Source organism: Dermacentor variabilis, chromosome 3 (assembly GCF_050947875.1).
Source record: "Dermacentor variabilis isolate Ectoservices chromosome 3, ASM5094787v1, whole genome shotgun sequence".
Taxonomy (NCBI): domain Eukaryota; kingdom Metazoa; phylum Arthropoda; class Arachnida; order Ixodida; family Ixodidae; genus Dermacentor; species Dermacentor variabilis.
This window is the reverse complement of record NC_134570.1, coordinates 110,387,836-110,401,499: the sequence shown is the minus strand read 5'-3', so window position 1 is coordinate 110,401,499 and position 13,664 is coordinate 110,387,836. Positions and strand designations below refer to the sequence as shown.

The window sequence follows — 13,664 nt, the reverse complement described above, 5'->3', positions numbered from 1 at the left end:
GAAGCCGCCAACTGAGAAATGAAATCTTCGCCACTGTCCAAACACGAAATGCTTCCACCATCACACCGCTAACATCACTGGCACCTCTGACATTTACTTCTGTAATTCATTGCTTGTTTTCATTTTTGTTTTCATTTTTGCTTATGCCTCGAAGTGCCTCTTTCTAACATGGCGGAAGCGAGCAGGCATCAGCCACACTGGAGTGCGGCCATCCACGGTGCTATCATCTCTCCTCCTCGGTCCAATCGAGATGACTCGAGTTGCACGCTGGGAAGACTTTAAGCGGGAGCGGGAGGCTCGGAGCCGGCGGGTGTGGTTAGCGCGCTGTTGTTCTGTCGTTGTAGTCGTTCTGAGACGGCGATTATATTTGACTTGTTTGGATACCATCCGATCACCATTGTCTGCTGCCACCACTTGTAGCCTGCAGTAGTTATTACCGCTTCTACTGGGAACTTGCGCCATCCGCTGCACCCTCATGCCTTTGTGCAGCAGAGACCTTTTCGGTGTGTTGCGCGGTCGCTGCAACGAGCCGGGTTGTGAGTGCAAGCGATACACTATTCTGCGCCTGTCGAAAAGTGACAACCTGGTGAGGTGTGAATATTGTGACCACGTCCCAAATGCACACGGAAAAATATGTGATCTCGGTAAGCAGAACTTTTGCTTTTAATTATTTTTAGGTGGATAGTACGTGAATTGTTTATAGTTCGCAATTCAACATTTGATATTGGCGGCGAGGAGTTACGGAGTCGCCATCTATCGGAAGCGCCTCGCTGGCGTAGTATGAGGGATCATGCGGCGCGCTCCTCACAGGTTTTGCTGTCAGCGCTCACTGAAAACACCACGCGCGAGCTCTCCCGGACATTTCTATTAGTACTTTCGAAACGAGAGAAGTTTCTTACTGTCTAAATAATAATCTTGGGCAAACTGAAAGCACACAATCGTATACCGGCGACGCTATCTCCTTACCGAATACGTACAGTGAACGCCACTGCGCGCGGTCGCCGCGATGGAGTCTCCCTAACCGGCTTCTTGCGTGAAAGGTAGGTAAACGCTGAGAGCAAACTATGTGAAATATGTTCTTATAGTGTTTGTATAACTAAATGGAGCGTAATAGAACGAAGCCTCAATGCAGCGATCGCGCAGATTCGCAGCGACCGACTGCGCGTCTGCATGCTTGTCCGCGCACTGTTTCGCTTTCTCCGCGCGCGCGTTTTCGCACCGTGCCATGAGCTTTAGGCCGCAGAATATGAGCATTTGACAGTATACAAGCAACCATTGTTGCGTGGGCGCTATCAGAGCTGTTCAAAAATAATTTCATTGTAGAGACTTCGACGCCTACGGGGACTGTGATGTCCCGTTGCGACGATTCATTCTTTTTTTTTCTTCTAAATTCTTTGACCTTTCAATATTATTTCTCGAGTTGCGTCGCACTGTATGTTTATCCGTGTTCTCAGCGTGCAATTTCCCGCTGCTCCTTTTTTGTAATCCAGTCCATTAATTCATAACACAAACATGACCATATGTCATGCTTTTTTTAAATGTGCTTCTTACCGCTGCCTTTCCACTCCACTGAACTTGCGAGTGTCTATAGCATCGACAAGTTCATAGACCAAACCTTCATGACATTAGTCGGGCAGCGGACTCGGGCGAACGTCTCAGTGCGCGTTTTCAGAACATCGCAGACCGGGTGCCGTAGCAGAAATCTTCCTCGCGCTGTGCTTGCTGCATGCCCGAGTTGTAGCCGATGACTGTTTGCCGGGTTTATGTTTCACGAGCCAAGCTTCACGCAGCTTCTTGTCCTGCGGCTACGTGTGAATAAGGCTGACACCGGCCTCCGTTACGTGCGCCCGGGCCTGCGGCACCGAGCAGTCGCCTACCTTGTTGCGCGCCCTCAAAGGCAGCCACTACCTATTGTAGTGCTTTGAAGCGTTGTAAAGGAGACACTCGAAGCGGGAAAATTTCGCCACTAAATGAGAACCGCAGCGTACGAGGGAATTTAAACTCGTTTTCAGCTCTCTTCGGCGCGCCCGAAGCAACCGACGCGGCCGCTATGACCACGTGATCCCTCCTAGCACGTCACGCCGACGGTGGCGCCAGCTTTTCCAGTGGTGGAGCTCGAGGCCAATAGTGCATGCTCTCGCTGCGCGTAAGTGTTTCTGAAAAAAAGTTATTGTTGACATATTTGCTTCTTCATGCTCTTCGATTTACTTTGAGCTAAATTTGATGTTGTCATTTTGTGCAAATATTGGATTAGACCTTTCTAAAATATTGAGCTTGTCGGCGGGATGAGTTGTGTCAGGGCAACTAAATGACCTTAACAGTACGTTTCTTGTACTGGCACCGTGCTTTGGGCTGACGTAGTTGACAGAAATCGTTCAGTATTGTACAACTTGCCTCGCCCACCCTCCGTTAGCCATGCTGTGGTGGTGCGTGACTGCCCGCGCCCTGGCCTGGAGGTAATCTCCGGTGTGTGCAGAGGTCGGGCAAGCCGAGGCGGGTCGTGCTTGCATTTCCGCTTTCTTCCGGTGCGCGTAGTGCTGGAGGTCGCGTAATCTCAAAAGTTCGGAGACGCGTTGAAGGGAGCAACAAAACAGACGTTCGCTCCCCTCTGTGTTCTTCAAGCCTACTTGATAGCGATTGTTCGCGGTCGTCAAATGAGATATATTCATTTATGCCTGTGCTCGCGTGACACCATGGTTATTAGTAAGATTACTGTTACGGCAGGTAAAACTACGTACCTTAGTTTGAGTAGTGGTCTAATGCTTTGCTATCGCTATTAGTGCTTCGCTTTTTGGGTGAAAATGCGTGTTTTTTCTATTTTCTTTTAGTCAAACGGGCCAATAATTTAACATGGGAATTGGTGGTTAGCATTGACTAACTGCGAAGAATACACAATTCTCTTTTTACCGCAACGTCACGCCTTCTCTTACATCTTGCATTCAAGTTTCGCACAATGATGTATAATTATATACAGTGTTGTTCCGGAGAATACATGTTGTATAGCTTTCGCACGAATTTTGCTTATGTACGCGTTTTTTTTTTCGCCTAGAGCTCTGCAATGCGCTCTGCATTACTTTGTGAACACTAATGATGTTCTTTCGTTACGTCTATAATTTCAGAAACGAAAAATGCAGCCGAGGCAAAGGCGCAATGCAATGTGCCAGGCACCGTGTTCGAGGACTCAGTGTCAGATGAAACTGTGGAAGCTTGCACATCTAGTCTGTCCTCGGTGCAATATGGTTAGTATAATGTGGAATGTTAGCCAAAGCTTTTTTGATTGCCTAGTGTATAAAATATTTTAAAGCGAAGCTTTCTTTGCCACTTCCCTCGACTTTTCCACTGCTGCTGCTGTCGCTGACCTGCACGCGGCGTCAGGGAGTGGTTGAGTACGTAATGTATATAATGTAAGCAATGTACGAGAAATTATATTGTACGTGTACATATATATAGTAGGGACGCAGGAGTGGCGTCTGTGAGCCCTTTCCAGCAAGAACTTATGAAAAGCCTCCAGGAGCGTTCCTATTGTCCTTTAGTGAGATTTCAGTTGTATATAGTTCAGCAAACAAACGAAAATTAGTATTATACTGATTACTTTTAGTAAAATAACATTTCATTGCTTTTTCCTGCATGCTTACTACAATGTGAGCTAAAGGTGAGCCAGTTCTAATTTTCCTTGATGTAGAATGGTTGGGCTCTTTGGGGTTGAGTTGTGCTCTGCAGTACTGCGCGTTTTTGATAAATTTTACTTCGTCAGTTCACATTATACTGTGCATATTTAATGTTTGATAAGCGAATGTTTATAGGCTCTAACTGTCTTTGTAGGCTCCTCTGCCCAGTGGTGATATCCAGATTGCAGCTCCCCACGTCTACACATGCAGCGAGCATACGTGTGTTTATGCTGGCAGCAGGCAAGAAATAATCTGGGTCTCGAACGGCAGCCTGGAGCTAGCTGTAATTTATTGTATTTTGACCTACTACATCAAGAACCTCGATTATCCATATGCATTTGCACCATTCCTGGCGCTTATGCAGAAACTTGTGCTTCCCAGCAATGTGCCTAGAGGGCTCATAAATGACAGATTGAAGTGTTTCTTTGCCCTTCTGAAAAAAAAGAATGTGATTTGACTCGAAGTCTAGTTAACAATTTTCACCTTGCATTAATGTTCACTTGTTGCCAGGAGGTGGTGAACAGATGCATCATTTTGTGCATTACATTTGCATGCCTTTTTTATAACTGTCTTATTGAAAATTACTGAGGTAATACATGCATTCATGCAAGTGGCACTTACTATTGTGTACAAGTATTTTATTTAGCTGCTCAAAATTCTTAAATTCGTGCACTGTGAATTATGGCGGCCTTGCTTTGTCACTGAGTTATTCGAACTGCTAGCCTCTAGATGATAGAGTAATTGTGCAGTACTATGCATAGTAGTGTCCTAATTACCTTTTTCAATATTGATTTTAAATAGGTAGTGCATTCAAGAAGTTTGAATCCCATCCTTGACATTGTTAGCTAGACAGTAAAATGTGTCTTGTAGTAATTTTAATTTAAAAAATTTCATGTTTGTATTGTCACAAGGATCTAAACTGAGAGTTCACGATGCTGTAAGCATCACCAATTCCAGCCTGTTGTCATTTGGCCCTACAAGCCAGCACTTTGCACATCTCCTGGTTAAGCTTTGTCTGATGTTTGTAAGAGCAACAAGTTGTGTTTTGATGCCAGTGGTGGCCAATGCTAACACTAAGGAAACGTTGCTCAGGTATAGATGGGCTGCATGCATGCATGGCCTTGTGGTCCAGTCTTTTTTAGGTTCACCTATAGCCAATACTTTGTATATTTTTTGCATTGGCTACATTGCATTGGAAGCGTCTTTATTGACCTGCTCTAATGCTGCACAGGATGTGTAAAACTTTTTTTATGTAGTGTCCAATGTGGATCTGAACACAAGTGTCCAGTTTTTGTGCCTGCAATCTCATGTACTAATCTTTGCCTTGTTTTCTTGCTTCCTGACAGCAGTACAAGTTTTTACATGGACAGTTAACACGAATTTATTGACGACATGCATGGCTGAAACACGGTGATATGATTTTAAAAATTCCTGTGATATGATGCTAGTGATAGTATTGTCTTGAATTTTCAGATCTAGTCATGTGCCAGCAAGGCCTGCTGTATTTGTGGTGTATTCTATGTTGTATGTTCAAATAAAGAAGTTGCATTTTGAAGTTAACCTTATACTGCCTGTGGAACTGTCAATTTATACTCAAATTATTTATACAAGCTAACGGTGCCTCCTCCTCAGGTGTTCAAATTGTGTTTTGAACTGTATTTTTGGGAACATTACCGTTACATATTTGCTCAAAATGTGTCGCACGCGGAGTTTCATTTTGTCAGAAATCCCAAGGGATACCAGTATACTAGTATCATAGTAGCCCTTCGTTGGCTGAAATACAACGATTTAAGTGATTTAAATGAAAGTAAACTTTTGATACCACATTCAGTTGAGCGTTTCTTTTTTTTTTTCAGAGAATTTCATGTGGGGCCCCGCTCTTTACATGGTCCGACGAGCAGGGTGCGGCCTAGCAACGGCGAGGCGCCACCTTGGGTTTTGTTCCAGAAAGGCCAAATCTCCGCATGGTACACCGAGCCGGCTGCCGCCAAACAACAGAGGTGCGTCATTTCCTTCTTTTGCGGTTCTCTCTGCTTGTGCCTCTTCTTTCTTGCGCGCTTCTTTTCGCGGTCGGATTAAGCAGCCGACAACCATGCCCGGAGAAACGTGAGCCCTCGCGGAGGACGCCACTCGGCCAGTCCTTTTTGGACACTGTCCTTACACGTGGTTGCGCTTCGAAATAGTTCACCTGTCCACCTCGTGTGGTTTCCACAGGAAAGGGTGTCCCTGTGTCTCTCTCAGCCTAAGCAAAAAAAAGAAAAAACTGCGTTTTGCTGGAAACTTACGCAAGCCGTAACATCTCTTCGACTGCAATGATATCTAGTAAAAAAATTCTCTAGCTATCAAAAAGCACAACAAGGAGGAGCGCGGGAGTACAGATCTCTACTTACGAATGGCATAGTAAGTGACAGACGCATACTGTTTTTGGGTATAATTGTGTAGCTGTTTAGCAATAAATGAAGCAAATTTTTTGCTTTGCTTATGAAAAACGGCAAGTGTTCAGGCCCTTTACCCGTGCTGTTGCTGTTTTTCTCCTGCGCATGCATTTACGTTTACTGTGTGGATTGTACCAAGGGTATCATTCAGCATGCAAAAATTAAAAAGGAAAATCAGCCAGCTGAAATTCATTTTGTTTTTCATTTTCGCATGCTAAATGATACCTTAGGAACAATCCACCGAGTAAACAAACGCATGTGCAGGAGGATAAAAACCGCAACAGCGTGAGCCACAGGTCTGAACACTTGTAGTTGGCAAAGCGAAAATTTGCCTCATTTATTGATTAGCAGCTACAGAACTGTAGCCCAAAAGAATATGAGTCTGTCACTTACAGTATGCTATTCGAAAGTAAAGAAATTTCTCTAGCTCCCGCGCTCACCTTTGTTGTACTTTTTGGGGTAGTAGGCTGCATTTCGTCTTAATATTTTTTAGGTCAAACAAGAGATGTTGCGGTATGCGTAAGGTCTAGGTTGCCTGCAAGACGCAGTGTTTCTTTTCCATTTTCACTTAGGTTCAGAGAGACACAGGGACACCATTTGTCCCGAAAACCGCACGAGGTGGACACGTCAACTATTTCGAAGCGCAAGCGTATGTAAAGGCAGCGTCCGGAAAGGACTGGCCGAGGGGCTTCCTCCGCGAAGGCTCACATTTCTCCGCGCACGGTTGTAGTCTGCTTAATCCGGCCCCGGAAAGAAGCGCGCAAGAAAGAAGAGGCGCAAGCAGAAAGAAGCGCGAAAGAAGGAAGAGACGCGCCTCTGTTGCTAGGCGACAAGTGCCTGGGCGGAGCATGCGCAGAGCAACGGGCTTTTATGAAGCATACCGCAGAAAGAAGCCCGAAAGAAAGAAGAGCCGCGTCCCCGTTGCTAGGCGACACCGGCTCTATATACGGAGCATGCGCAGCACGGTGTCCATCTGGGACCTCCTGCAAGCCCTTTTGTGTAAACATTTTAATCGTTCAACCGGTATATTGTAAATGTAACCTTTATATTTAGGCAAAGACACTCAATGCTGTATGCCTATACTAGAGGTTAAAGTGTTGTAACCTCTAGTTGAGGTGCACGCTTTCTTACCTTTAATAGAAGTTAAATTTGTAAAGGTTGATGTGTAACTTGTAAGTTAAAGGTGCACAAATCTGTGAGAATATACCCCTCTAATAAACGTTACCGTGCTAAGAGTGTACTAACTGCGCCACACGGCCGAACTGCTTTTCGCTAACTGCGGCACAACACCAGGCGCGGCAAGCGTGCACAAAAGCTACCCAAATTAGTTACAATAATGTGGGACTCACACAAAGTGTCGCAACCATCTCCCCAGTACGAGCCACTTAACTGAAATCAACTATGCCAGGATGGCCGAGCTGTTTCTCACTGCTTCAAAAGTCTGGGTTCCGTGCCGTGAAAGCCAAAATGGCTCGAAATGCGTCGCAGACTGTCAAACGAAAGTCCTACCTTGCCGTGTAGAAGTGCAGAAGGAACGCAAGAATACTCCGGGAGCCCAAAAAGCACGCTACATCCGAAAGAGGGGGGTCGCTGAACAGGCGAAGTTCACAAGCGCAAATGGCCTCGCTGGCTTCGGTAGCCTGTCATGGCGTGTCCTGCGCATGACGCATGCATCTTTCGCGCCTGGCGTGACGTTAGCTTGTTGCTAGGTAAGAAAAGAAAAATAGATCGCAAAGTATAGGCTGCTGTATACGCGATACTTTTTAGTTTTAGCGGGAACGAATAAAAAATAGAACGTCTGTAAGTTCCTTTCACATTCTTTTTTTCGGATGCTCGCGTCAATTAACTGATGGGATGCACACTGGGCGTGAAGTGTTACCTGTTACCACTTATCGCCGAGTGTCCCCTCTTATTGAACTTTCTTTCTCTGTGGTATTGTTACGGTGTTCTTTACCATCACTAGTACGTGACAATATTGCCTTTCCTGCTTGCTTACAATATGTGCCTTGTGCCTTTGGACTTAAAAGCGATAACGCATGCAGAAACCCAGGTATAAATGAGCTGATTAGGATTTAGTAATATTTGGAATCAAACGTTGCCGCACATTTTCTGTATTTTGAGTAAAATATTGCAGCACATTTTCCGTATGACGCTTTTCAACGTAATTCCATGCATACTGGTTCACACTCTTATTCGGATTCATTGCTAGGGAAACATTCCGCTAACGAGAGTGCTCAGCCCTCACGGTGCCATCTTGTTGCAATAATTTTACGGCACGATCAAGGCCACAAGCAGTTCAAGCCTTCATGCCTTCTGAAGACCTTCGTGTAGATCCACAGATTTAACTCGATTTGGCAAAGTGGTGGCTAGATGGTGCGCCACAAGAGAGACGATATCTGCTGATGACTGTATATGAATGCCTACCTATAGATGCGACTACCTTCACTTGCTATAGTACTGAAAATGACGATCTCTGTCCATAACTATGATTATGTTGATGTTCATTAATGAAGATGACTTTCTTCAATTGCTAGAATTGGTGTGACGATGGGGATCGAAAGGGCACGAAAGGCGGGCGCATAAACGGGCCCGATCAAGAAGGCTTGTAATGCAAGGTTCTTATCGTATACGTGGCGGAACTTTGTTTTTCTAACTCTACCGGAGGCTTTATTTAACTGATAAAACGTACACGAAACACTTAAGTGTTATACTTCGACAGCTCCGTGGTTCCATTATTCGTACAGCCAGTTGCCGGAAAGAAACTCATGTTACGTGATTTCAAAAATATCCCGGTAAACTCAAGCAATCACACATTTGTTCGCACGGAAAGTTCCCTGAACGACATTAATTTAAGCGTTCCGCCTTTCAGATCAGTAATGTTTCTCATGCTATTAGTGTTCTGGTACCGGCACCTAGGAATTCATAATATTCGATCTGAATAATTAAGTATTCCTACACATGCTAATACACCTTAGGAAAGCAAACACATCACCCGAAGACCAGAGGACGGCCACTGCACCTGCACATCTTGTGTTTCATAGTGCAGAACAACTTCGCGATCCGTGCTTCGTCTTCTTTAGCAGTGTTAACATGTTTTACAAATACTAGCAAGCATCCACCCTGCTTAGATAAATAGTAACCCCGTGTTTCTGCTTTCCAGCGTTGCGCCATGCCGTACAGCGAAAATATGCTGGACACGGAAGAAAACGTTAATGCTGTGGCTCATTGGGTTTTCGAAGCCCTGCGAAGCGACGACCCTAAGAGAAGTTTGCTGCACTAACGAGATAAACATACAACTTGGCAAAATGATGGTATGTTAAGCATATATATATTTTTGGTTACGGTATTTTACATGTTCATATTATAGTCGTCATCATCATATAGGGCATCCATTTTCGAACTAGTTGTAGGTAGAAGATGACGTAGACGACGTTGGTTGTTGTGGCCGTTTACTTCTCTCCTTTAGACCTTCCCGTTCACATTTCACTCGTGTTTTGTCAAGAGTTCATTCCCCAGGTGAATTTTCTTAGATACCTGGGAGTTACGTATGATGGCACACTAAACTCGACTAATGCCGTAGTAATGCCATTTAAACGACCAATTACTACATTACCTTTCTATCCTGGAAACAATATAATAGCCAAACGATGTTTCACTATCTCAAGAGAAGGCCAGGCGCAGGAATTTTCTCTCCTTCTCTCTGTTAATCCGTTTCTATACGCTTTGCAGATTACACAACCATTTTCATAGCAGAATTAGTGGCTACTGTTCTGGTGCTGCGCAAACTTCCCGCTAATCAATCGTCAGTTGTCATAGCTGCAGGTTCTCTATCGGTACGACTGTCGCTTTCCATAGCAAAGAATACTGGTACCTTAAGTATGTTTCAAAATTTATTCCCTGTTACTCTACAACAAAATTTATTTTCCGTGGGTTCCTGGCCACAGCGGTTTAGGCTTAAATGAAATGGCAGATCTATTACCCAGAACGTCTTGAAATGAACCTCTGATTCCGGTTTTACCGGATGCAGTTACATTAATGCACCGAGATAAAGAAGTATTTGTTTGTAAAGTGATTTAAGTAAATTATCGCGTATACCATCTGCAGATTTTCAACATCTGAGTTTTTGCTGGAATAAACAGTGGTGTCCTTCTCGGCAACTGGAAGTTACATACACGAGACTCTATATATCTTTAATTTTTATGTACATAGAGCTGGTCTGTCGATGTCCCCTCTATGCCACATTTGTAAGGAAATTGCATCAACAGACCCCTACTTTTTATCATGTAGACGATATACAACCTGAAAAAGATATTACTCGAAGATTCATTCTGCAAAACTAGATTAGGGTTAAGTATACCAGTATAATTATCATTTAATGCCTTGAAATAGGCTATAGTCACAGAAAGGTTTGTTCCGCTGTATTAGATTATTTACCTGAAACAAAACGATTGCCCTGCAAATTATTGTAACTTTACTCTGGATATCAAATCGTCATTTATTTCTACTAAATTGGTTTCTCTAAATTGTTTACTAACATTGATTTCTCCTTGATTGTAGCCTCTTTTAACACTCACCATTAGTTTAGCCTGACTGCTGGCTCGCACTAGTCTAGTATTGCATCATCTCCTTTTTCTATTTCTTTTACTTTGCGTTTATCGTCTTCAAATAAGAATTTCCCTTAGCTACCTCCTGCCGCCCGATTCTTGGCCAATCCCAATTAGTGGGTACGAACCATAACAGACGTTCATCATCATCATCATAAAAGCGCCTTTCGTTGCCGGTGGACTTCTCTCGCGACAAACTTGTGAATGTGCGGCGTAATGTTTACACGTCTTTCTTTGTGACGTGGTTCAGTTTGCGGTAATCCACGCAGAACCATAAGCTGCCGTCTTTATTTTTCGCCAACAGAACCGGTGATGCCCACATACTCGTGGAAGTTTGTGTGATGTAGTCCTCGAGCATCTGCTTGACTTGGCTGCGAATGGCACCGTGCTTCTTCTGCAAAACTCGGCGGGCATGTTTGTGCACGGGGCTCACAGTCGGCTCAGTGGTGATGCGGTGTTCTGTGAGCGCAGTCTGTTTTACTCGGGAAGTGGACGCAAAATAATCCTTTAACGAGTGCATAAGGCTGAAGGGACTCTCCTTAGGCGCTGGCGCTAGGTTCGGGCTCACATCAATGGCACTGGGGGCGTTTGCGTCATGGGCGCTGCTAACCGATAGTTCTTTCAAAGACGGACAGTCTTCTGACGCATCGAAGTGCGCTATATCACTGCGCTGAACCAAATGCTGGAACTTTCTACTTAAATTCGTCACCATGCTTGCCGTTTCCTAGCAGCGGAGATGAGCAACACCTCTTGCAACGCAGAGTTGTCGACCTAGTAGGGGGGAAACGTTCCCTTCGGTGATTCTGGGGACATTTTGATCGGACTCTCACTCGATGAAAACAAACGTGCAGCTCTATGATGGTACGGTAACTGTGCGATCAACGACACGCACTGCTGTTCGCTCTGAGGTGTATTCATTCGGTGTTACGATGCGTTGGCTAGAAAAGGTAAAGAGTAGGTCCCGCATATTGATCACGGATTGATATTCCCGAAGGAAACCCAACCCCAAGATAATTTGCCCGCGAACCATGAGGCAGTATGGCGAAAGAGCCAATAAAACTGGAACTGTGGATTGGAATTCCGGCAGTGTACCGCCCTTTTGGTGTTACAAGATGACCAGCGGCTGTGCGCAGCTGGGGACCTTCCCAAGGCGTCGTAACCTCCCGCATTGCATCTTCGAATGTGCGAATGATAACAGAGTAATCTGTGCCGGTGTCAACGAGAGCAGTTACTTGATGGCCATCAGCAGAAACGCTAATGTCAGCGAAAACTTTGGTATCAGGTGCAATGTCGGAAACAAGTCGGTCGCCTGTCAGTTTATCTTCGCTTACACGTTGCGTTGAGGAAAGAAATTTGACAGTTTCGTGGACTGCGGCTTCACCTCCGCAGCTTGCTCGTCCTAGTTTTCCGGAGAATGGGCTGGAGCTACTCCAGCCGACGGAATCGAAAGGGATAGCATTGTGGCTAGGCGGGAACAAAGCGGCTAGGAGACCGTGATCGAGACGGCCGTCGCTGCAGAGCCGCAAGGTGATCACGTCCTGCCAGATGCACTTCGATTTCCTGTTGGCGCTCGCCGTATCGGGCGAAAAGCGCGTCCAGGTGAAAGTTGCGGAGACCCATTTGGCGAACGTATAATCAGGGCAAAAGTGGCCTGTTTCCCCGCAATGGTAACACAGTGAACCATTGCCGACCGTGAGCCTCACATTTCTTTTCCGCATCTTCATTCCTGGGTTTCTGTATGTAGCCGTTCGCGGGATTTTGGCGGTTGGATGCCGAAATCCTGCCTGTCCCGTTGGGCACGAGAAACAGACTGTAGTTGGCACTAGGGCAAGCGCCGCTTCAGCATAAGTGATCAAGAGGTGCACGAAATGCTGCATTAACTGCCTCATCTCGTCACGACCCACATCTGTAATTGCCGTCAGATTCGGCTGGGCTTGTTGGTAGCAGCTACGCCTGTTGCCTATTTTCCCACACTTATAAACAAGCGGGAAGTCCGACACTTTCTGGGGCTTAGCGCCTACTATGGTCGCTTCGTTGAGAAGTTTTCGCACCTCGCTAAAACACTAACTCGGCTTACGAAGGACAACGTCCCTGTCGTTTGGGCGCAAGATCAGCAATACTCCTTTCGGCAGCTCCAGAACCGCCTCAATTGTCCTCCAATTTCGGACCACTTGGACGTAGCTGCCGATACAAAACTAAACGCAGATGCAAGCAACGTTGGAATAGGTGCAGTTCTTGTGTAGATACAACAAGGTGTCGAACAAGCTATTGCGTACACCAAACACGCTTTATGACTTGCGGAGAGAAATTATTCTGCTAACCGAAGGAGTGTTTGACCTTCGTGTGGGTCAACACGAAATTTCGACCTTACATGTACGGCCAACCTTTCCGTGCGGTAAGCGACCACTGTTCTCTGTGTCGGCTGGCGAATATAAAAAATCCTTCAGGACGCTTAGTTAGATGGAGTCTTCGCTTGCAAGAATTTGATGTACCAATTGTGCACAAGTCGGGCAGAAGTATAGTTACGCGGACTGTCTGTCTCGCTCTCCCATCGGGGCTGGCAGCACCGATCTTGAAGAGGACAGCGGTTTTCTTACAGCCCTGGCAGATCTGAAATAACCCACAACAGTGAGAAGGCTTACATCTTCGACCACTTATCGCCCACCTTGCTGGACGCACTTCGCAGCCGCCTCAAGAATTCGCACGTAATGTGCTATCGTTCTGCGTCCACAACAACACACTCTACAGGTACAATTTACAGTCAAATGACACGAGCTACTTCCTTATTCTCCCCTCAGGGCTCCGCTCGGATATCCTACGCACCTGGCACGACGACCCTTCTTCTTGCCACTTGGCCTTTACATGCACATTGACCAGGATTTGCCAGAAGTACCGCTGGACTAAAGTACCGAAGACAATGAAACACGATGTGAAGACGTGCCGAGATTGTCTACGCC

The 13,664-nt window shown here is 45.5% G+C and overlaps 1 protein-coding gene across 2 annotated transcripts; it reads left to right on the top strand.

The window, feature by feature from the left end:
* Positions 1 to 397: 397 nt before the first annotated feature.
* LOC142574089 (uncharacterized) lies at positions 398 to 5,343 on the top strand. Of its 2 annotated transcripts, none has more exons than XR_012826413.1 (3): positions 398 to 644; positions 3,120 to 3,239; positions 5,015 to 5,343. XR_012826413.1 is itself a non-coding variant. In XM_075683258.1 (3 exons), the coding sequence occupies exons 1-3, from the start codon at positions 476 to 478 to the stop codon at positions 3,840 to 3,842; spliced, it is 309 nt and encodes a 102-aa protein (XP_075539373.1). In that variant the 5' UTR covers positions 398 to 475; the 3' UTR covers positions 3,843 to 4,043. The 2 variants fall into 2 exon arrangements, 1 of the variants encoding a protein (XP_075539373.1); XM_075683258.1 differs by lacking the exon at positions 5,015 to 5,343 and adding an exon at positions 3,823 to 4,043.
* The last annotated feature ends 8,321 nt before the right edge of the window (positions 5,344 to 13,664 follow it).

Excerpts from the sequence above, each read along its gene's own strand:
- LOC142574089 (XM_075683258.1), top strand. The coding sequence starts at position 476 with ATGCCTTTGTGCAGCAGAGACCTTTTCGGTGTGTTGCGCGGTCGCTGC. Across the intron at positions 645-3,119 it reads CGGAAAAATATGTGATCTCG|AAACGAAAAATGCAGCCGAG; the intron begins GTAAGCAGAACT and ends CTATAATTTCAG. Across the intron at positions 3,240-3,822 it reads TCTGTCCTCGGTGCAATATG|GCTCCTCTGCCCAGTGGTGA; the intron begins GTTAGTATAATG and ends CTGTCTTTGTAG.